General features: G+C 39.2%; 1 protein-coding gene across 3 annotated transcripts in view; it reads left to right on the forward strand.

Moving 5' to 3' along the window:
* Positions 1-25,339, forward strand: part of LOC126252933 (centromere protein I-like) — a 370,827-nt gene that overhangs the window by 56,857 nt on the left and 288,631 nt on the right. For all 3 annotated transcript variants that reach the window (XM_049953938.1, XM_049953931.1, XM_049953948.1), the window contains exons 4-5: positions 16,063-16,148; positions 19,989-20,116. In XM_049953938.1, the coding sequence (XP_049809895.1) occupies positions 16,063-16,148; positions 19,989-20,116 (214 nt within the window). The remainder of the gene's footprint in view (positions 1-16,062; positions 16,149-19,988; positions 20,117-25,339) is intronic.

Consider the following 25,339-nt stretch of genomic DNA (forward strand, 5'->3'; position numbering starts at 1 on the left):
GTTTAGTCAGTTTATCCAGGTCCCATCTCCTTAAATTCCCACCTTTTTGCAACTTCTTCAGTTTCAATCTACAGTTCATAACTAATAGATTGTGGTCAGAGTCCACATCTGCCCCTGGAAATGTCCTACAATTTAAAACCTGATTCCTAAATCTCTGTCTTACCATTATATAATCTATCTGATACCTTTTAGTATCTCCAGGATTCTTCCAGGTATACAACCTTCTTTTATGATTCTTGAACCAAGTGTTAGCTATGATGAAGTTATGCTCTGTGCAAAATTCTAACAGACAGCTTCCTCTTTCATTTCTTAGCCCCAATCCATATTCACCTACTATGTTTCCTTCTCTCCTTTTTCCTACTGTCGAATTCCAGTCACCCATGACTATTAAATTTTCGCCTCCCTTCACTACCTGAATAATTTCTTTTATCTCATCGTACATTTCTTCAATTTCTTCGTCATCTGCAGAGCTAGTTGGCATATAAACTTTTACTACTGGAGTAGGTATGGGCTTCGTGTCTATCTTGGCCACTATAATACGTTCACTATGCTGTTTGTAGTAGCTTACCCGCACTCCTATTTTTTTATTCATTATTAAACCTACTCCTGCATTACCCCTATTTGATTTTGTATTTATAACCCTGTATTCACCTTACCAGAAGTCTTGATCCTCCTGCCACCGAACTTCACTAATTCCCACTATATCTAACTTTAACCTATCCATTTCCCTTTTTAAATTTTCTAACGTACCTGCCCGATTAAGGGATGTGACATTCCACGCTCTGATCTGCAGAATGCCAGTTTTCTTTCTCCTGATAATGACGTCCTCTTGAGTAGTCCCCGCCCGGAGATCCGAATGGGGGACTATTTTACCTCTGGAATATTTTACCCAAGAGGACGCCATCATCATTTAACCATACATTAAAGCTGCATGCCCTCAGGAAAAATTACGGCTGTAGTTTCCCCTTGCTTTCAGCCGTTCGCAGTACCACAACAGCAAGGCCGTTTTGGTTAATGTTACAAGGCCAGATCAGTCAATCATCTAGACTGTTGCCCCTGCAACTACTAAAAAGGCTGCTGCCCCTCTTCAGGAACCACACGTTTGTCTGGCCTCTCAACAGATACCCCTCTGTTGTGGTTGCACCTACAGTACGGCTATCTGTATTGTTGAGGCACGTAAGCCTCCCCACCAACGGCAAGGTCCATGGTTCATGGGGGGGGGGGGGGAGGCTTGTGTGTATGTTGTCTAATTTTGACAAAAGCCTTGTTGGCCAAAAGCTGATTGTGTTTGAGTTTTTTTAGTTGTGCTTTTCTGCAACTCATCATCTTTGCTATGTGGTGAGTAGCAACTATCCTTTTCATAAAATTCTTCATTCCATCCTGGATTTTCCATTATTTGTTTACTGGTTGGTTTGGTGTCATCAGAGGATCATTGAAGAGTCTCAACAGGATGGAGTTTCAACATCCATAAGGGTGTTTGTGATGTGGAGAAGGGCTGCATTTCAATTCAGTTGGGAAAAGTGCTTCAGTTGTTGAAGGAAGAAGAAGATTTCTTATTCGCCTTAAATTCAGACTGCAGAGATCTCCTCGAAACCCTATATCAAGCCAAGGGGTGCATTTGGGAGTTACGGAAAATTATCTGGCATGGAGCCTTTACGATGTGATCTTGGCGCAAACTCGAGAATTCTACCAGTTAAGGAATACAACCTTCATGCAGCCTTTAAGAAATTGATATAGCGTTGGTTCATTCGGGTTTATGAGCCCATCCACATAATTTTTTGTAGGTTTAGGCCTCAAAAGTTAAAAGGTTAAGACTGAAATCACCTAATCCAATTAGGAATGAAATTTTTGGGAGACGCTCTGATAGGCTCTGGGAGTAATGTTAAGGGCAAAGAGGCCATGTGTGTGTTGGATGTTTGTGTACACAGATGTCACATTGGTGATAACAGGAAAGATTTGTGATGGTAGGAGATGGGAATACATTGGAGACATATCAATTTTATGTAGGATGGTGCACTTTAGATGAGTGGTTGGATACGATAGCCCTCCAGAGCTGATGTGATTTTCGTTTCAGCTGTGAAGTCTGTGACACTGGTATGTGCAATGTAGTTAGTAAGGCAGGAATAAGCAGATCTGTTGAAGTAAGGTTATGTAAAGAGGCTAGTTGCTCTCCTTTCAACCACAGGACTCATGTGGACCCTTCCATTCAGCACCAGGTTTGGGGAGCAGTGAAAGGCAACTCTCTGAAACCACACCGAAGCAGTCTTTCATTGCACATTTCTCTTGGAGTCAAACTCAACCTGGCCCCCTTCTCCCTCCCAATTATCTTACCCGTTTTCTTTTCTTCTTAGGGCTCAATTTCTACTCCATTTATTTGTTCTACTTTTTATTGTTTACTTTTATTTTTTCCCCTCGCCATCTTCTTCTTCTTCTTCTTCTTCTTCTGCTACTATAATACCTTTGCTTTTTCCACTGTGGCACCCTCACTTCGTATTTGAGTTGGCACTGGCATAATGCTCTCTGCTGTAATATATTTCTCCTCCCAACCCATTTGATGTATTGTGTTTTACTTTTCTCTTCCAATTTTTCCTTATACCACATGTATTGCATTTAACTTGGGTTGTGGTGGGGCTAGCTCTTTCCTTTTCCTGTGTCCCTCATTGTACCTCACTCTGAAAAATAACCTGTTGTGAAAGCTAGAAATACTCATTTTTTTGGTTGTTTTTAATAGTTGTGCTTATGGGAATAAAGACTGATTTGGCCATCTGGCTATCACCTAATTTAACAAAAGAACATATTTTGCATGTGAAAGTTATTGCAATATGTCAATGCTATAAAATATTCACATATTACTAATCTTGTCATTCCACAGTGTATTTGGGACAATGGGGTACTGAAGGCAGCACTTCTAGAAAACTGGAGAAAATAGCTATGTTGTTGCTGCCTCGTCACCAGCACTTATTCAGACTCTTGACATCATTTATATTGGATTGGGAATTGCATTGAACCTATCAGAAGGCCACAGATATCAGTAATGAGCAGTGTGATAAGTTTCAGGAATTAATCCAGTGCTGCTTTGCTCAAAGAGGTCATTATTTTTGAGAACTGTTGTGACCTTTACTAACGGAGAAATGAAGTAACAAGAAATTTGGGTCCTCTTGGTGAAACATACAGCAACTGTGCCATGAGCACATGTAGGTCATTCCATACAATCTGTCTGAAACTCAGTGCAGTTTGTGGACATCTTGAAAGCTATAAAACTGAATTCAGACGGCACTCTGGTGTTTTTTGATGTAGTTTCAGTGTTTGCAAGAATTTCTCTCCTTGTGTCACTCTCTAAGCCAGAGCAACATTTTGAACATCATTTGTTAAACTTGCTTCATCACAACTTGAAAGCAAGTACCTCCTGCATGATAGTATGCGGTTCATGGAATAATAAATAATTATTAAAAAAGTGACTGGTTGCAGTTTTATGTATTTAAATTCAATTAACAGTCATGGGTTCTAAAATATTCATAATGGATAAGCTTAATTTTAACAGTTATTTAGGTGATATGTGTAACTGCATTGTTGGTATAGTCCATATCATTTCAGACAGACCTTGGAAAAGTCTTACCTTCAGAGTCCCAGATATTATTGAATTTAACATACGTTAAAATTCAGGACAAAGTAAGAAATCTGTTAATTTCCGTCTTCACTTCCACTCCGAAGAAAATTCCCAGCCTGAGGTACAAGCTGCCAAGGAGGATGCCTTGCCCCCTTTCTTTCTTTTCTTCCTTCCACCTTCTTCCTCTTCCCCTCTCTCTTTTCTTCTTCTTCTTCTTCTTCTTCTTCTTCTTTTTAAAAAAAAGAGATAATAGCTTTGTGATACAATGATGTCCTCTGTTTGGAAATGTGTGCGATTTTTATTTAAGAAAAAATTTTGTCTCAACAAATGTCAATCCCAAAAATTTTGAATTTTTTTGTGTTGATTAGTACCATATAGTACATTCCCTAAAAAAGAGAACATCCACTTTTCAGTTTTTTTTATGGCTAATTTCTAAAGTGCAGAGCCTTTTAGGAATTCTGAAATCATCCAGGTAATTCTTGATCTGTGAGGATTCTGCTGACCAATGGAGTTCTAGGGTGTATGGAAAGAACTGGGTTTGAAATGCCTCTGACTGGTGACACAGAAGAGTGAAGTGTGCAGACTATTTGCATATCCATAAGAGTGATATGTAATACTAGCAAAAAAGACTTTCTTCAGATTGGTAATGTGTGTACTCATTTCAAGAGTCCATTTTGAAGTCAAGATGTTTCCAGTGATGACTTTCTGTGTTCTAAATGCTTTGACGAAATATCAGCAGTGACAGTAATGGAGATCTCCCATAATGCAGATTATGGAGATTTTGCATCTATAGAGGGATAATTACATTCACTGAGTCATACAGCTGTAGAGGAATGTGTTACTCCTGTTAAGAAACCATGGTCAGTGAAGTCGGCTCATATGATTTTTGCACCTAGAAAGCTGAGAAATTACTGATGCTGTAGGGGAGTACACCAAAGCAAAACTGACCTCACTTTTCAAAGCAGAAATTGAACCAAAGGAAGCTTGCACATCTTGTCAGGATTTTCTTTTCAGCTGTTAAATCCTGTGTGTCTTACAATTCCAAGTTCTAACTATTATCCCAGAGTCATTTTCAAAGAAAACAGTTTTGCACCACATCCCAACTGCATTACAGTGCATGGTGGACGAAACTCTAGTCATCCAGTAAAAGAAACACATGTCTAAATAGTCAGATATCACAATAATTTTATCTGGAAAATAAATGGGACTGTTATCATCAGAGTTTCAACAAAAAAGATACTATAACAATTGAAGGACAAAAATGGTGAAAAGTGAAATGATAGGGATTTGTAGTATTAAAGAAATTGTTGCCTAATAAAAGAAGGAAATACAACATTACACGTTAAACAATGGAAAGTCTAGGTTGGAATATCAACAATATTATGAAAAGGATATATTGCTCCTCACCATAAATATGAGATGTTGATTTGCAGACAGCCACATCAGAAAGGCTGTTGCACACTGAGCTTTCTGACAAAGTGTCCCTCAGAATGGAAAGGATATTGATACTATCAAGCACATGTCATACACACAGCACATGTGACAGCTCTCTCTCATGCAAGACCGCAACTGTGTCGCATCAAACGGCAACAGCAATCCTGAGTGAGGTGGGAGGGATAACAGGATGTGTATGTGAGGGGGGGGTGGGGGGGGGTCAGTGCTGCATGGTGAGGGTGTGGTGTGCAGGGACTATATGGTAGCAGGACAAAGCTGCCATATGCAGTTTCAGGAAGCTGTGGGAGAGGGAGCGGGTGGGGGGGAGGCATAGGGAGTGCAGAAGGGGAGGTACCTTAAAGGGAAAAACACTGGTGGGTGCATTGGCAAAGAGTAGCACACAATAAGGGTAAGGGGACATGAATTGGGAGGAGATAATAGAATAGAGGGTGCAGAAACTGTTGGATGGAGGGTGTGGGGATTGTAGGTTGAGGCTGGGATGATTTTGGGAGCGGGGAATACGTTATCCTTATAACTCCCATCTCTGCAGTTCAGAAAAGCTATTGGTGGAGGGCAGGATCCAGATGGCATGGGTTGTATAGCACCCATTGGAATCAAGCTTGTATATTCAGCTGCATGTTGTACCACAGGGTGGGCCACATTTCTCGTGACCTTGTTTGATGGTGGTTGTTCATCTTAATTGGCAGCTGGTTGATAGTCATACCAATATAAGAAATTGTGCAATGATTGCGCCCGAGCTGGTATACGACAAGGTTCTTTGAAGTTGTCCTGGCCTCTGATTGTGCAGGTTAAGCCTATGACAGGACTGCAATAGGAAATGCTGAGTGGGTAGATTGAGCAGGTATTGCAACTATGTCTTCCACAGGGTGTCATCCCTGTGGCAAGGAGCTGGGATAAAAGCTGGTGTAGGGATGGACGAGAATGTTCTAGAGGTTGGATGGGTGATCGAACACCACTTTAGGAGAGGTGGGTAGGGTCTTAGGTAGGATGTCCCACATTTCAGGGCATGATGATAGATGATCAAAGCCCTGATGATAGGTGTGATGCAGTTGTTTCAGTCCGAGGTTGTGTGGGATGATGAAGGGGATGCTACTTCGCAGCTGGTTATTGGGCGTGATGAGAGGATTAGGGGGTGTGGGGATGTGTCACAGGAAATCTGTTTGCGGACCAGGTCTGGGGGATAGTGCCTGTCAAGGAGGACCGTCGCGAGACCTTCAACATACTGGGCAAAGGAGTTTTGTCACTGCAGATATGCTGTCCATGGATGGCCAGGGTGTATGGGAGGCAGTTTTTGGTGTGGAAGGGATGTCAGCTATCAAAATGCAGATACTCTTGATTTTTGGTGGGTTTAGTGTGGATGAAGCTATCAGAGAGGTGGAAGTCACCACACAGGAAGGTGGCACACTGGTTTGAGGAGGACCAGATGAAGTGTATGGGAGAGAAGGTGTTGAAGTTTTGAAAAATAAGGATAGGGTGTCTTGGCCCTGAGTGTAGATCATGAATATATCGTCAGTGAACCTGAACCGCACTAGGTGTTTTGGGAGGCCGTGAAAGTTACTGTAAGATGGCCCATAAACAGGTGACAGGAGGGTGCCATGCAGATGCCCATGACTATGCCACAGATTTATTTGTATAGCTTTGCTTCAAAGGAGACGTAGTTGTGTGTTATAATAAAAATAGTAAGCTGTACGAGTAATGAGATAGTGGTTTGGTGGAGTATGAAGGACATTGGGAGAGGTAGTGTTCAATAGTGGTAACACCATATGCATGAGGGATGTTGTCATACAGGCAGGTGGCGGCAAAAGTGACAAGTAGGTATCTAGGAGGTAAAGGTGTGGGGATAGTGGAGAGTTGCTGTAGGAAGTGTTTGGTATCTTTGACACTGAAGACTAGATTTTGGGCAGTAGGTTGGAGGTGTCGGCCATCGACAGCCAAAATTCTGTCAGTGAGAGCGCAATAACCAGTTAAAATGTGGCATCCAGGGTTGTTTGGTTTGTGGATTTTGGTCGGCATGTAGAAGGTGGGTGTTCAGGGTGTCAGAGAGGTGAGGAGGGTAATGGAATAAGGGGAGGGGTTCTGGGAAAAAAGGCCTTAGGCTTTAATCAGGGATCGGAGGTTATGTTGGAATTTTGGGATGGGATCATTCTGGAAGAGTTCGTAGGTGGAAGAGTCAGACAATTGGCAAAGACCTTCCACTAGATATCACTTTAATTCAAAATGACACTGGCGGAACATTTGTCTGCATGTAGGATGACAAGGTGAGGAACTGTTTTGAGGCTGTATATGGCTGTCCTTTCTTCTGCTGGAAGTTTGGTGTTCTTGCTAAGGGACATGGTAATGGATGGTGAGACGAGCTGGACCACCTAAAGGAAACCTTCCTAACCTCCCAAGACCACAAAACCCTGGTGTGGTTCAAGTTCATTGATGATATATTCATCTGAAGTCAGGGCCTAGACAATCTATACTCATTTATTCACAACCTCAACACCTTCACTTGCATCTGCTTCACCTAGTCCTCCTCAACTCAGTACGCCACCTTTCTGGACAGTGGCCTCCTCCCTGATGGCTGCATCCACTCCTTTGTCTACATTTAACCCACCAGCTACCAACAGTACTCGCATTTTGACAGCTGCCATCCCTTCTACACCAAAAAAAACCTCCTGTACAGCTTGGCTACCTGGGGATGGTGTGTCTGCAGAACTCCCATTCCAAGTATGATGAAGGTCTCACAAATGCCTTCACAGACAGGTATTGTTCTGCAGCTCTAGTCCATAAACAGATTTCCTGTGCCGTATTCCCACACACCTTGAATCCTCCCACCACCCCCAATAACCAGCAACAAAGGAGCACTCCCTTGGTCACTCAATACCATCCAGTAATGGAACAATATTTTTAATTACGCCTTTGATTATCTATCATTATGCCCTGAAATGCTAACATCCTTACCACCCCTCCTAAAGTAGTATTCCGTCACCCACCCTATCTCCACAACATCCTCATCCATTCCAGTTCCATTCCCAATCCCGACTCCTTGCCACAGTGATCATATCCCTGTGGAAGACCCGGGGGGCAAGACCTGCACAATCCACCCACCTACCCCTTCCTATTCTAGTCCTGTCACAGGCTTATCCTACCCCATCAGAGTTCAGTCCACCTGTGAAATTGTAGTCGTCATATACCAGCTCTGCTGCAATCATTGGGCAATTTTTTTATTGGTATGGCTAACAACCAGTTGTCCTCTAGGATGAGTGGCCACCACCAAACTGTGGCCAAGAACAAACTGGGCCACCCTATGGCACAACATGCAGCTGAACAGAACATGCTTGATTTCAATGGCTGCTTCACAACCCAGGCCATCTGGATCCTGCCCTCCAACCCCATCTTTTTTGAACTGCTAAAATGGGAGTTATCCTTATGACACATTCTTCACACTCAGAATCATCCTGACCTCAACCTATGGTAACTTACTGTTCCATACCCTCCATCCAACAGTTATTGGCCCCTCTGTCCTATCACCTCCTACCAGTTCATGTCCCCTCAAGCTCAATGTGCACTGCTCTCTGCCAATGCACCTGCCAGTATTTTTCCCTTCTCTGCTCTTCTCCTTTTCCACTCCCCAACTCCCTGTTCTCTCCGTTACAGTCATCCAACACTGCACCTAGCAGCTTTGTCTTGCTACCGTATAGTTCCTGCATGCTACACCAGGCATTCCTGAGTTATGTTCCTTACCCGTATCTTGCCGCTCCCCCCCCCCCCCCCCCCCCTCTCCGTACTCTACACCTAGAGATGTCTGTGTGTGTGTGTGTGTATTGTGCAAATTTTGAACTTTGTGTGCTAACTGAAGAACGTACTTGAACATGTGACAGTGACCACTTGGTTGGACTTGTGAACTTTAAAGAAAAAGCTTTTCATCACCTCGGTTCCGAGTGTTTTGGAACCTGTACAGAAGATTGGAATAGAGATCAACATAAACATAATTTCTGCCCTTTTTATTGCTCACGAAAACCACACATTGGATGTTGTACCGTCATACAGCAAGACCTTCAGAGGTGATTGTTAGATTGCTGTATACACAGGTACCTCTAATACCCAGTAGCACGTCCTCTTGCATTGATGCACACCTGTATTCGTCGTGGCCTACTGTCCACAAGTTCATCAAGGCACTGTTGGTCCAGATTGTCCCACTCCTCAACGGCTCAGAGTAGTTGGTGGGTCACGTCGTCAATAAACAGCCCTTTTCAATCTATCCCAGGCATTTTCGATAGGGTTCATGTCTGGAGAACACGCTGGGCACTCTAGCCAAGCGATGTTATCCTGAAGGAAGTCATTCACAAGACGTGCACGATGGGGATGTGAATTGTTGGCCATGAAGACAAATGCCTCCCCAATATGCTGCCAATACGGTTGCACTATCGGTCGGAGGATGTCATTAACGTATCGTACAGCCGTTATGGCGCCTTCTACGATCAGCAGCGGCATACGTTGGCCCCACATAATGTCACCCCAAAACAGCAGGGAACCTCCACCTTGCTGAACTCCCTGGACAGTGTGTCTAAGGCATTCAGCCTGACTGGGTTGCCTCCAAACACATCTCTGACGATTGTCAGGTTGAAGGCATATGCAACACTCATCGGTGTGCCAATCCTGAACGGTCCATTCGGCATGTTGTTGGTCCCATCTGTACCGCACTACGTGGTGTTGTGGTTGCAAAGATGGACATCGGGAGTTAAGTTGCACATCATGCAGCCTATTGTGCACAGTTCGAGTCGTGGCATGACGTCCTGTGGGTGCACGAAAATCATTGTTCAACATGATGGCGTTGCTGTCAGGGTTCCTCCGAACCATAATCCATAGGTAGCAGTCATCCACTGCCCTTGGACGGCCTGAGCAAGGCATATCCTCAACTGTTCCTGTTTTCCTATATCTCCTCCATGTCCGAACAACATCGCTTTGGTTCTCTCAGAGATGCCTGGACACTTCCCTTTCTGAGAGCCCTTCCTGGCACAAAGTAACAATGCGAATGTGATCAAAGCACAGTATTGATCGTCTAGGCATGGTTGAACTACAGACAACACAAGCCATGTACCTTCTTCCTGGTGGAATGACTGGAACTGATCAGCTGTTGGACACCCTTCTGTCTAATAGGCACTGCTCTTGCATGGTTATTTACATATTTGGGCGGGTTTAGTGACATCTTTGAAAAGTCAAAGGGACTGTGTCTGTGATACAATATCCACACTCAATGTCTATCTTCCCGAGTTCTGGGAACCGGGGTGATACAAAACTTTTTATGATTTGTGTAGTTTGAGATGTAAAGCAAGAGACCTTTCTGTTTCAGAAATGTGATGATTGCCATGGAAATGGAGGACTTTGTTTACAGACACAACTAATGACTCTTCGGAATTTACATATGCAATGTGAGAGGAAAATAAACTAATTAAGAAAACTGTTGTCATTCACAATTAAATTGACAAACTTGGGAAATAGACAGTTAAAGCAATAATACACTATATCTGAAGAAATTGCATGTTTAGTGCTTCACTGTGATTTTGTTGAGAACTGGTCTGTTACTCTGCCATAAGAAGTACAACAATATCATTGAAGTAATTACCAAAGTTCAGTTTTTACAGAAGTGACATATTTTCAAAACAAGATCGCAGGCATTCCAGTTATAAGTGACGCAGGAAACTGTTAACAAGTACAGTCACAGACAGAAAAGATCATTGAGATTTTGGATGGTGCTCCTAGTCATTTCAAAAATCATTACCAAATGTTTGAATTGACTTAAGTCAGTGGAGTAGGTATATACCGTAGTGGTGCTGGTCACAAGAAGGGGTCTTGTGCTGGTGCAGGTGGTCTTTTTAAGCACCATGCTACTAAAAACAATCGTTGCAGCCCGAGTACAGCTGCAATTCAGAATGCCAATGATTTTACAGTAGGGCTGAAAACATACACATCTGTAGCCCTGATACTTTTATCCAAAGAGGAAACTGAAGAATTCTGCCAGCAGAAAAGAGAAGAATGGTCCAAACATACTACCCTTGTGAAAGGATTAATGAAAAGAATTTAAAAAGGCTGTGTGATTGCTTAAAAACAGCCACTGGTTTTCTCTGAATTTGTTTATTAACTGTCATAGTGCATTTCTGTTTTAACTCATCTGATGACCTACTACAAACAGACAAAAGTAACAGATGTCATGTTACATATTTTACAGAAACACACATTTCTTATCAAAGTTAGTTGCAAATGAACAATATTCAAGAGCAAAATGCTTTTGACACAGAAATACATACCATTTTGGATACAAACATGTGAGACTTTGATGTAGACAGCAAATACTGACATTACTTGTATGTAGAATAACAGGTAGCACCATTAGTTGCAAAGTTCAACAAAAACTGTTGAAATACCACACAAACAACGGCGAACACCACTGTGTGTGCTGGGATGAAGGCTCGGTCACTCTAGATGGCATAACCATGTCAGTGCACATTTAAAGAGCACCACTTACATTGTGGCCAATGTATATACTACATTTAAATTTTTGAGGAACAATTGCCAAAAGTGTGTGTCAGTATATAGAACATGTAAAAAATTACTTACCTACACAGGGTACAAATCTTATCTTTGTTATAAAAATTCAAATGACATCTTACATAAAACCAACAGATAAAAATCTTTGCAAGGTTTTTTGTTTATATACATATGTGAAATTGTCAAAATATGACCAATTGAAATCTATTACAGTGCAAATTGGCCAGCATAAAAATACATTTTCTTTTTTATTACAAAGTAAAAGTTCTTGCGTCATTGGTCACCCAACCAAGTGCAGATATGTACAACATTAGGTAGAGTTAAAACTTCACAAATGAATTTACAACTTCAGTTTCACAATGGAACAAAGACTCGTGGGTTGTCTCTAATTTGACCTAGTGCAAAATAGGTGTGACATTAGATGAAGCTGTAATTTCAGTAACAAAATGTTATCAATAGCTCAGATAATGGGATAAGCAGGAACGGGATAGTAGATTATTTTAGTAGAGGAACAGTTCATTTAAAAAGCTAAAAAACCAAGTATGGTTGATCGCTGTGTGCTCATTAATCAAAATGGTCTTGTTCGACTGGTTACTGATGTAAATTTCCATTTCATTGATTATATCCAAATTATTATCCTTATTTTCAATGTGCAATATTTATAAACAATTCTCAGTTTGAACTAAATGATGACTCTGTTCCTTTAAGCGGTATTCAAAAACACTACCATTACGAGTGTATCCATGCTCCCTGAAACATATTTTGAATTGTCTTCCCATTTGTCCAATGTAGCAACATTCACAGAATCCACATTTGATCCTGTACACATCGGCATTACAATACTTACACTGATACCTCCTAATATTGTGTCGACCTCCTTTTGCCCGGTATATTGCAGCAACACACTGTTGCATGGACTCAACAAGTTATTGGAAGTCTCCTGCAGAAATATTGAGCCACACTGCCACTATAGCTGTCCATAATTGCGAAAGTGTTCATGATGTTGTGAATGAACTGATCTCTCGAGTATCTCCCATAAATATTTGATGGGTGGACAAATCATCACTCGAATTGCCCAAAATGTTCTTCTAACCAGATGCAAGTAGTTATGGCCCAATGACATAGTCTAGAGTCATCCATAAAAACTCTATTGTTTGGGAACATGAAGTCCATGAATGGCTGCAAATGGTCTCCAAGTAGCCAAACGTTACCATTTCAGACAGTGATAATTTGTTGGACTAGAGGATCCAGTCCATTGATGTAAACACGGCCAACACCATTATAGAGCCATCACCTGCTTTCACAGTGCTTTGTTGACAATTTTGGTCCATGGCTTCATGGGTTTGCATCCCACTTGAACCCTACCATCAGCTCTTACCAGCTGAAATCGGAACTTATCTGACCAGGCTACTGTTTCCCAGTCGTCTAGAGTCCAACCAATGTTGTCACGATCCCAGGAGAGGCCTGCATGCGAAGTTATGCTGTTAGCAAAGGTGTTCATGTCAGTTGTCTGCTTCTATAGCCCATTAATGCCAGATTTTACCTTATTTAATGCAGAGTTGCTTGTCTGTTAGCACTGTCAACTCTTGGTCATTAAGTGAAGGCTGTCGGCCACTGCGTTCTCTGTGGTGGGAGGTAATGCCTGATGAAATTTGGTGTTCTTGGCATACTTTGACACTGTGGATCTTGGAATATTGAATTCCCTAATGATTTAAAAAATGGAATGTTCCATGTGCCTTGTTCAGCTACCATTCCATGTTCCAAGTCTATTAATTCCCGGTCATAATCATGTCAAAAATCTTGTCACTTGAGTTACTTGAGTACAAATGCCAATGCACTAAGCACTGGCCCTTTATATTTTGTGTATATGATACTGCTGCCATCTCTCTCTGTCTGTGTGTGTGTGTGTGTGTGTGTGTGTGTGTGTGTGTGTGTGTGTGTGTGTGTGTGTGCGCGCGCGCGCACATATCACTATCCCATGGCTTTTGTCACCTCAGTGGATTTTTTGGGGATTCCAAACAATGTTTCACAATGTGTCCTAGTTTGTTATTGATTTGGAATCCAAACCATATATTGATTTCTTAAACATATTTGCAATTTTGTCTGATAGTGGATCATGGTAAGACAAGGGAATATGTCTGATGTTTTTCTTATTTGTTGTTTTCAATTTTCCTGATCATTTTGTTACCTATATTCCTAATATCTTTTTCATTGAAACCATTTGCCAAACCTATCTTAACAGTTGTTTCTATTTCTTTACTTCTTGTGTCACAGTGCAACTGAAACTTGGCTAGCTTGTGGAACATGGAGTATGGCATGAGTTGGTAGGAATAATAAAGACCGTAGTTGTTGGTTTATGAAATGTATAGTACCTATTTTTATAAGTAAGATAGGATTTTTGCCCGTGTGGAGCAAGCAATTTTTAAAATTTTTGTGATTATTGACATGCACTTTTGGCAGTTGTTCCTTAAAAATTTAAATGTAATACTTGAGTCCCAAATCTGTATGGTGCTCTTTAAATGTGCATCAATACATTTATGCCACTTAGCTTGACCAAGCCTTCCTCCCAACACACACAGTGGTGGTAGTCAGTGCTTGTTGGTATCTCAACAGTTGGGGTCAATCTGTGCAACTAATGGTGCTAACTGTTATTCTACATATTAGTAATGACAGTATTTGGCATCTACATTGAATTTTTGTGTATTAGTATCTACAGTGATATATATTTCTGTATCAAAAAGTATTTTCCCCCTGAATATTGTTCGTTTGGAACCGATTTGGATAAGAATGTTTGTTTCTGTAAAATTTGTAACACAACATCTGTTTCTTTTGTCAGTTTGTAGTATATCATCAGTCTATGGCAGTTGATAAATTCAGAGAAAACCAGCAATTGTCCTTAAGCAATCCCACAATCTTTTACGTTCTTTCCATTAATTATAGTCATAGTAATTGCATGCCTCTACAAGGACTTTGTCTGATTTGGAATTTTCGTGAAAGGAATTCAGAAGACTCATTTTTGAACTCAAAGCGATGGGCGAACTTTAAGGGCAAGAAAGAAGAAATTTCATTTGTCCAACCAAGACCTCAGAAACAGCAGGAGAATATTCAGATTCAGAACCTGCAAAGAGGGATGTTTGTGTCCCTCATGTATGACTGTGACTGGTGGATTGCAGAGAGATTAAACATCAGTTATGACTTAAGCGAAACAGTTTTGAACTTCATGCTACCACATGGACCAGCTGCTGGATATAGGTTTCCAGCTACAAGACAGGAACACCACCATCAGTGCTCACTTCTAGTTCACAATGTTTTAATAATTGCGAGTGTCTCAGTTTCCAATGTTCAACAGGAAGGCATCACTTAATGTCAAAGGAAGATAATGATGCAGTCGAACACCCTTTTTAGTTCATTCAATAACTAATTTCAGTTCTAAGCAGACTGCACAGAAGTTGTATGCTTTGGAACCTGTGTGTGTCTGAGGCTTTCACATGTATTTTGGAATCATTTGGAAACTGTCCCTCGTACTCATCTTTCAGAAGAAATAAAACTCTATGTTAAATAAGACTAGCCTTTTACTTCATGGAACCAATATGAGATAATGTGGTAATGGAAACTAGTTTAATGTGTGGCAAAATTTTCACTTGTTAATAAAACATGTTTAACTGAAAAGTGGAAGTTCTCCGATTCAGGGAATGTAGTATTATATGGTACTAATCGGCAGTAAACTGTCTGAGTAACAGTACACTGTCTGAGGAAATACACTCCTGTTGCTGCCAGTGGAAAGAAAGAAGAAAGGTCGTGTTTTTCAAAACAACATGGATAACTTGCAGATTGACAGTATGCAGTGTCATTGGAAATCTTTGCATCAAACGTCTTGGGGTGATACATCACACCGTGAGGAACAATTTTTTTTTTAGCCAAAATGTTTGTTGGCACTTTCCAGTGACATTAGGTGTCATTTTATATTGGTTATGTCCCAGAGAGGCAGCAGGACAATAGCTTACTTCTACATTCATATTCATTGTGTGTTGCCTGTCGTCCAGTCATCTACTCTTCACGAGAGGGGATAGGCCCATCAAAATTAAAGTTCCTGATTCACTTCTAAAATATCTTTCTCCACTTGTAGGTACTCATTCTTATTGGTTTCTTGTTGAAAATCACGCTGTCAGATCAATGTGGTAGGTAGTATGTTTCACACCTGATTAGTAAACTCTGCTAGTTCGTGAAATCTCATCGTCTCAGGACCGACATATACTAAAGAGTGCCTAGTGTTGTCTGGAAGTAAGAGCAAACATTTTGCCTCTAACAAAAGTTGTTGTCATTCCTAGATGTTTGAAACAATGACTTTGATATACACTGTGTAAATATTTCACGGAAAAAAGTATGTAGAGGATATTTTGTTTACCTTCAACCTTTCCAGAAGTGTTGTTAGATGCTATTTGACATATTCTTTTTGTTTTTTCTAGCTTTGCTGGAGAATGAGCTCGCAGACAGACAAACGATTGACAGCTTTTATAACCAAATTTATTTTCTAACATTTATTGAAAGTCTGGTAAGTTTGCCAATAATTGTTGGAGTGTGCATTTTGTTTGTTTTTGTCTCTTAGCAACAAATGTTTTAACTATATTCCAGTATTATTTTTTCTTCATGTTGTCCTCCCTCAATTCCTTTCTCTCTTCTTTTCCAACTTAAACCACTAAATATGCTGTTTTTCTGTACTGAAAACAAAATCTGATAAACTTTACACTACAGATATGAAATTCGGTGGCCAATATCATTGTACTTCTGTCAGACTTATGTTTACACCTACAGAGACATGCAATTATCTCAAGATTACTCAGATACTATAAATTCCTTCTGTTTTCCACAATCTACACCCATTCTGTGAGGTATATTCCGTGTAGGGCTTTTAATATTATTACTTAAATAGGTTTTGGCCACTTGTCTTTATCCCCAGCAATACCAACAGGGGGGTACTTTATGCCCACCTTTTGAAAATGCTTCAATCTATTCATGTTGTTTATATTTTAAAATATGAAAAAAATTATTGAACATTCTTAGTAGCAGCAGCAGCAGCAGCAGCAGATGCAACTTTTCACAGCGAATATCATATTAGGCCAGTAGTGTAAGGCCAATTAAGTAGACAAAATAGAAATAATGGCTAGAACAGGTTCTATCGTTTTAATGGCTTCATTTGTGGTCCAAATGGACTATCCTGTGTTTCACCTCACAGCGGAGTTGTGGTGTTGGTGGGGTTCGTATTTTCTCTTTCAACTGAAAAATGTGAATGGTGGTTTGGGGCATTATCAACCAACATAAAAATATTCCTAGTATTGCCAGTTGCAAACTGATGACATTTAGCTGCAATTGCAAATGGTACAACAGTACAGTCTGTCACAGATGAAGGTTCAGACATCAACACCAGGCAGCAACAATGACAGTTTGCAGGGTGGGGGAACGTGCCAGGCTGGTAAGCCCAGTGTCAGTGGACCTTCTGCATGCATGCTTGCAAATGTCAATTTGCCAACTGGAATGTTTTCAATTAAATGATAAAAAATAAAAGCATTAGCAAATATAGAAATTACAGCACCTATAAATAACAAAAGATGTATCAAACATTAAATATACCTACTGTCCTGAAATGTTTGACAGTAATATTTTCAATCTCATTGTGTAAACCTTGTCTGGATGACCTCCAGAACAAGTAATCTTGTCTAGTAAAAACCACCTGCTCTTTCTAGTGATACAAAAATAAAGTAAGTAGGAGGTAATAATGTTTTACATCAAACAATGCACAAATTTGATGCGAAATTTTTTTTTAGGGGTTCTATATATTAATACAAGGGCTGTTCAATAAAGAATGATCATAATTTTTTTATGGTCATAATTTCTTGTGCTAATATTTAATCTTACGATATTCTGTTAGCTTAATGTGCAATAAACACGCTGTAGTAGTTTCATTGTTGGGACTCCTGGCTCCCGCCTGTCAGAGGCAGGCAAGGTGAGACATGTTCAGTATCTCCTACTGCTGCATGGTGGTAACAAGTGAGGAACAACATGCGGCTTTGAAATTCTGCTTTTGTCTCAACAAATCTTCAGCTGAGGCCTATACAATGTTACGGGAGGCCTATGGAGAGTCTGTTCTTCCCTACAGCACAGGTTGAAGGTGGTTTAAAATGTATGAAGAGAGGAGACAATCAATTTCAAAGAAAGGTGGACCCGGTGATCAAGTTACTGCTGTTATGGAAGAAAACATCAAAACTGCTGCTGTCATTGTGAGAGAGGATCCACAAATTACCTTAACATTACTTTCTAAAATATTGAACGTTTCATTGGGTGCCACCCACACGTTGGTGACAGAAACATTACACGACACGTGTTTATGCGCGATGGATTCGAAGACTGTTGATTTCCAAACAAAAGGACATTAGCGTGCCGATCTGCGTGCAGTTAAAGTTGATGTTAGAGGAAGATCCGGAATTTCTTTCAAATGTAATCACTGCTGATGAAACTTCGCTACATCATTTTGATCCTGAGAGCAAACAGCAAAGCTCAGTGTGGAAATCTCCTTCATCACCAACCCCAAAAAAGCAAAAGTGGTTGCTTCTGCTGGGAAAGTTGTGGTTATCTCTTTCTTTGATATTCATGGAATGGTTTATCAGCATGTTGTACATGCACACACATCACTAACTGGACAATACTACAGGGATGTCCTGAAAACATTGCAAGTCCATATCAGGTGCAAAAGACTACATTTCCATGAAGCAGGATGGATGCTACACCACGATATTGCGCTGCCGCATATTGCCAATGTTGTTGCTGAATATCTTACAAAAATCAACTTGAAGGGCATCCCTCACCCTCCCTATAATCCGGATTTAGCTCCATGTGACTTTTTTCTATTCTCTAACGTGAAGAAACGCCTTCGTGGAAGACATTATCAATCTTCAGAAGCAGCGGTGAAGGCCTCGGAGGCAATTTTGAAGGACCTCTCAAAAATATTTTTCCAGCATGTTTTTGATAACTGACAGAAACGCTGGGAGGACAAGTGCATCGCACTCATGGGAGACTACTTTCAGAGGGACCATCAAAATTATGAGGATGAGTAAAGGTATGTTTTTTTTTTTTTTTCTTTATTGAACAGCCCTCGTAACTTATAGAACACCTACAAGTAATGGTTCATATAATTAGAATTGGTAACATGTAATGTCTTTATGGAACTGCTAAAGACCAGTCGGCACACTTTGTTTGATCATAAATTATTGCAGTCACAAAATGATTGCTAAAATTTTGCAACTGGTTTTTCCCCAATGTTGATGCCATGTAGCACTAAAATGGTGACTGATACAACCTTGAAATATTAATAATGTGCAGAGCATAAAAATATGTGCATCTGATCCAAATATCTCTTTTGAAGTACTACTGGTTTCACTTTTAAGCCCTCTTAAATTTGGCGAAAACTGTTGTGTAGTTCAATGACTTTTTATTTTTATTTTTTGTAAGCTGTAGCTTGGATTTTGCACAGATTAATGTTATTTTGCATGCTTCATATGTGCAGAATTTCATTCTAGTTGGAGCTTTTCTTGTTGGGATTATTCCTATGATTGGTCCACTTCATATGGAAAATGCATCTTGAATTTTGAAGCTAACCTCACGCACAGTGTCTCGCATAAAGGAATAACTGGAAGGTGGCTTGTATATGTAAATAAACACGCAAAATGCACTGATTTTACACTTGGCTTATTTAGTGACACATTCTACACTAACATGCAGATGAACAGTATAGCATCGGTTTATTCCATTCTAAACTACTAATATAGTAGAGGTCCAATAAAACACAGCTGCCATTTGGAGTGGTTGACACTTGTTTAAAAGGAAGGAGCAGACTTAGGAGTAGACTTCAAATCATAAACATTAACATACTTTCAGTGAATTTCGATTGAAAATAAGTCATCCATGATGGTACAGTATTACTGTTTATCTATTTGATCAAAACTACTTTAAAATGGTGTACAAACGGAACTCCTCCACGTGTATAATTTATACTTCACGTCCTTCTTGTGCAACATTTACCAACATAACGAAAACTATATTAGGAACATAAAACACTCTCTCTGTGGCAATCAAAGTGTGCATTATGTAACATCAGTGGCTTTTACACATTTATTCTTGCTTCAGTCCCTGCTGTCCTTTCTCAAAATATTAAACTGCTTTATTCTAACATCTGAGACTATTTCTAGAGACATTCTTCTTTGTGAAAGTATGCTGACTGTGATGGCTAGTTAATCATAGACATTAGTGGTCTTCTTTTTCCTTTTTGGGCTTAGCATTATTATTACTAGCTAATTATTAATGTTAAATAAAGTATAAACTGCACAAATTATTTTACCAGGCACGGTGGGCTTCTAAAATTATATATCTGTTGACTACACCAGATGACATTACAAGAGTGAGGGTTGTAAGATTATTGAGCAGCCGGCTCAAACAGCCACGAGCACATCACATCGAAGCATTACTTGGGTAAGCTACTTCGGTGTAAAAATTAAAGCTACCATTAATAATATGTGACAATAATTTGTTGCCTGAGTAATGAAGCTTCTGTACAGAAAGGTATGCTTTAGCTTCTTCAGCCTAGAAGTTAGTTATCTATCTACAGTCTTTGTTTTTTTGTCCTAGCTTTCTAAACCAGTTCTGTACAGGTTTCAAACTGTTGATACCTAGAAAAATGTGTGCCATGTTAGATAATACTGATAGGCAGAGCATATAGATGTCAGAGCCAATGTGGAACACAGCAATAATCTGCTGTTAATATCGACTTCTTCATTATCAATCTGACATTCACCACTGGATGAAGGTCTCCTCCATGCACTGTTTTAAACATCCGTTTTGCTCCTGGTGTTTCCATAGGTTATTGATTTGGTCCTTTCTTATCTCTTGGCATTTGGAAAATAGCTTCCTTGGTGTGTCTACCATCTGTTTACTTGACTGTGTCCTATGCATCTCTGTTATGTTTTCAATACAGTTGTAATGATGTCGTCCTCTCCAGTGTGGTCCCAGAGCCATTTGCTTATTTTAGTAATGCATCTTTTAACTGAATGCTCACTGACCCTCAGCCTTTAAGTGGTCTCAGTTTTTAAATAAAAACTGATAGTACACACTGATTATAACCTTTACTTTTCAGGATCATCAGAAGTTTAGTTTTGAAACCTATATTTAATTTTCCAAAAGGTCTCCAGGCCATTTTTACTTTTCTGTTTATTTATGTTAGTATCCACCTTATCATCTCCCATTGCTCTAAAAACAAGAACTCAACTGTTTGTGGAACTTCATTGTTAATTTCTATCATTTTCCATTCTGCGTTGTATATGTGGGTTATTCATCAGTTTAGTATTGTTATAATTTATTTCAAAGATTACTCTATCCCAGGATGTCTCTATTATGTTCTTTCATCAGTTGTTGAAGTTTGTCTGTACTACTACTACACACTTATTCTGTGAACAACTGTGAGGCAAATGCAATCTTCTAGGCTAGACTTATCTCACTTGTGATTTCCTCACTATCCTGATGAAGACTCACTTAAGGTTTGGCATTGAGATATTTATTCCTCAATATCTTGAGGCAGGTTGAATTGATATCTTGTTTCTCTAAGGCTGTTAATATACATTTATTTGAAACCTTGGCTAAAACTTCCTCAGAATCTATGAATCTCAGATGAAGTGGTAACTTTTATTTTGTGCTCCAATCTATGTTTAGTTCATGACTTACAAATTGATACATTGTGCTGTATCCACTTAAATATCCAGTTTTATTTAATTTAGCAAATTTGGCCGTATTCCTTTAGTAGTTTTCTTAGAACTCATCTGTTAATCAGTTGATTCGGGCTATTTGAGATTTGCTTTTCTTCCACCTTTTTTTATGCCTGCAACATCTTTTTCTATTTGTCTAAGTTCCTATGTTAAATAATTATCCCTGTTTTCTATGTCCAAATAACCTCCCTTTTCCATGGTGCTGAACTGGTGCTTAATTTGATCTGGTATTTCTGCCCAAACTTTAAAGAATTAAAAAGTCCTAATGTGTATTTGTGATGTCCTGCCTGATGCAATTCCTCCTAGCTTTGTATCTAGCACCACACATATTTTTAAAGTCATTAAAAATTGTTGAATTCTCTAAAATTCTGTTTTGTTTGATCAAATATAGTCATTTCATGTCCATATCCATACTCTCCCTTTAAAACTCTCTTTAAAATTCCGAAGGCAGCAGGAGTAAAATACAGGGAACTAAACACTATTTACAATTTGTACAAAAACCAAATGGGAGTTATGAGTCAAGGGGCATGAAAGGCAAGCAGTGGTTGAGAAGGGAGTAAGACAGGGTTGTAGCCTATCCCTGACGTTGTTCAGTCTGCATATTGAGCAAGCAGCAAAGGAAACAAAAGAAAAATTTGGAGTAGCAATTAAAATCCATGGAGAAGAAATAAAAACCTTGAGGTTTGCCAATGACATTGTAATTGTATCACAGACAGCAAAGGACCTGGAAGAGTAGTTGAATGGAATGGACAGTGTCTTGAAAGGAGGATATAAGATGAACATCAACAAAAGCTAAACGAGGGTAATGGATTGTAATTGAATTAAATCAGGTGATGCTGAGGGAATTAGATTATGAAATTGGACACTTAAAGTAGTAGACAAGTTTTGTTATTTGGAGAGCAAAATAACTGATGATTGTCGAAGTAGAGAGGATATAAAATTTAGAGTGGCTATGTCAAGGAAAGCATTTCTGAAGATGAGAAATTTTTTAAGATTGCGTATAGATTTAAGTCTCAGGTAGTCTTTTCTGAAAGTATTTGTATGGGGTGTTGCAATGTATGGAAGTGAAAGTAGGACAATAAGTAGTTTAGACAAGAAGAGAATAGCAGCTTTCAAAATGTGCTACAGAAGAATGCTGAAGATTAGATGGGTAGATCATGTAACTACGGTAATGAGGAGGTACTGAATAGAATTGGGGAGAAGAGGAATTTGTGGCACAACTTGACTAGAAGAAGGGATCGATTGGTAGAACACATTCTGAGACATCAAGGGATCACCAGTTTAGTATTGGAGGGAAGCACGGAGTGTAAGAATCGTAGAGGGAGACCAAGAGATGAATATGCTAGGCAGATTCAGAAGAATGTAGGTTGCAGTAGTTACTCAGAGATGAAGAAGCTCGTGCAGGGTAGAGTAGCTTGGAGAGCTGCATCAAACCAGTCTATGGACTGAAGACCACAACAACAACATCCATTTAGTAATTGTCATCTGTTTTCATTTTGCTTTTTTTCTGAATGTGTAAAGAAACAACACCTAATGCATGACTTGTGTTGTCTCTGCTATAATATCCAACATTCTCCACTGAATTATTTTTCTTTGGTATTGTTCTACTTGTGAATTAGAATACCCTTTTGCGATCTTTTAGTGTGATTTGTTTTTGTTTATCAGCTTCTGCAACTCTTTGTAAAGGGTTTCTACCTCATCTTGATGTAGACCTGTTGATGCAAACACATGAATGAATTGATTTCTTTCTGTCTTTCTTTATAGTGGCTGGTGGTAGAAGATTTTTAGTTCTGAAATATTGTGGTTTGATGTTTAGTGTTATATTTTATGAGAGAGTAGTTAAATTTTCACTATAGGTGAATATGTGTGTGTGGGGGGGGGGGGGGGGGGTGAGGGGGGGGGGTTAGAGGTACATCCTCCTTACTTCTGCTTGGACCTGTGGCATTCACTCACATTCAGTTTCAAGTATGGGCTTTAACTGAATTGCCAGCCATAAAGTGATTCTCGTACGTGATGTGAATTCCTTGCTCCATGATAATCATGTATTTATTTATTGAGTTTATTTATTTATTTTTATTTTTGCCTGCAGAAGGAAAAGAATATAATTGAGTTGTAATGGCCTTCTTCCTTTGGTAGTCAAAGTATGCTTTAGTTTTACTAACTTCATTTCTCTCTCTCTTCTGGCTGCTACTTTTAATTTAAAATATTTAGAATGAATGTATTACATTTACTTAATAGTTGCTTATGTTACTGAATGTGGATGAACCTTCAATTTTTATTTTATTTATTTATTTAATTAATTTTTTTTTTAAAAATAGCAAAAGCTGTCTTCTCATTGTGTTCCGTGTTTGATAGCTTCATAGGTAAAATGTGAGATCCTTCTACAAAGATAAAACTAGTTTTTATTTGTTTATTTGTTTGTTTGTTGATTGATAAATATAGATATTAAAAAAGTTCATCATGCTAAATTTTTAAATTTCAGTGTATAACATACTAGTAAGGATTTTTATGCTTATGATGTACAGCAAATAATTCCCCTAATAAATATACTATATTTTATACCCATGAAAAGTACTGAGATTATTTGTACCTTACAAGTAAACTAGAAATATTAGATATTATAACTGCTTGTCTTATATGGCAGCACGTGGGAGAAATGAAAAGTAATTTATTTATAAGTTGTTGTAGAAAGTAATCTCTGAAATAGATCATAAATTTGCAGGTTCATTTCTTTACCATTATTAATCTGAGCTTGTAGTGTCTAGTAGCACTTGCCTTTCCTGATAAGGACACACGTACACAGCACACTATAAATCATATAAAGATTTTGCCATTCCATGTCATTTAAATTTACTTGTTTCTGTGGTAAATAATTTGATTAATGAAGGAATGTAATAGGAACATAGTACGTTCGATTAACATTTAACAGATAGACACTTTTATCCCTGTACAGATACATGTACCTTTAGTATATGTTGGTCAAGAAACCAGGAAGAACAGAAGTGAGAATTTAAAATAACTTTGCTGATTATAATAATGCTTAGCAACCAACGAGCCATATCAGAAGACATAATAGGTTCAAATCGATGTATGGTAAGTCACAAGTTGACAGACAGTAAACTGGTTTAATGAGAAGGTAACTTCTATCATGATGATGCAATAAACTATAACGTAGACCATTTCTTCCTCATTCACAAGATTGTAGTTTGGAATAGAATCTCCTACCCCAGCCGGGAATCGAACCCGGACCCCGGTGCGTGGCATGTTTTAATACGAGAACAAACCTCTGCCTTCTGTTGTTAATTAACTATTGCCGTTTTTTTCCCCCCCTCCCTCCAGGGAGGTATCATTATATATTTATTCTTGATACTTGTGTGTAATTTTGTCATGTGATGATGCCGCGAATTGATGGGTGGCGTTCCCCTAGATCGAATGGTGAGACATAGTTAAAACTGAGCCGGGTCATATGAGTAACCGGATCTGGAAAAACTTTTCGACATCGATTGACAGTGCAGTACAATATGAACAGTAAAATGAAAGCAAACTGATTTTTCTTTAAGGAAGGAGAAGAAGAAGAAACCTATAACCATATCCATCAGTCAACCAAAATTAATAAGTCCCTAATCACATAAATGATAAAAATGAGCTTGGCCATACTAAAGAAAATGAAATAAATAGCAACCAGTTACTAATCCAATGAGTAAAATCCTGCAGCCACACCCAGTGACCTGTAGCCTCTGCCCTGCAAAACAGGTTTCATAAAGCAGACAAATATTTGATCTTGTCATAGATGACATAGTCTTACATAGGCTACTTATCATACATCCTACAATTACAATTGTATATCACTGTCCATCACTGCTACACATGCACACTTATGGTGTCTGTACAATAAGGTAATTGTAGTCTTGGTACACATGTTTATCATCAAATTTCA

Source organism: Schistocerca nitens, chromosome 1 (genome assembly GCF_023898315.1).
Source record: "Schistocerca nitens isolate TAMUIC-IGC-003100 chromosome 1, iqSchNite1.1, whole genome shotgun sequence".
NCBI classification, from domain to species: domain Eukaryota; kingdom Metazoa; phylum Arthropoda; class Insecta; order Orthoptera; family Acrididae; genus Schistocerca; species Schistocerca nitens.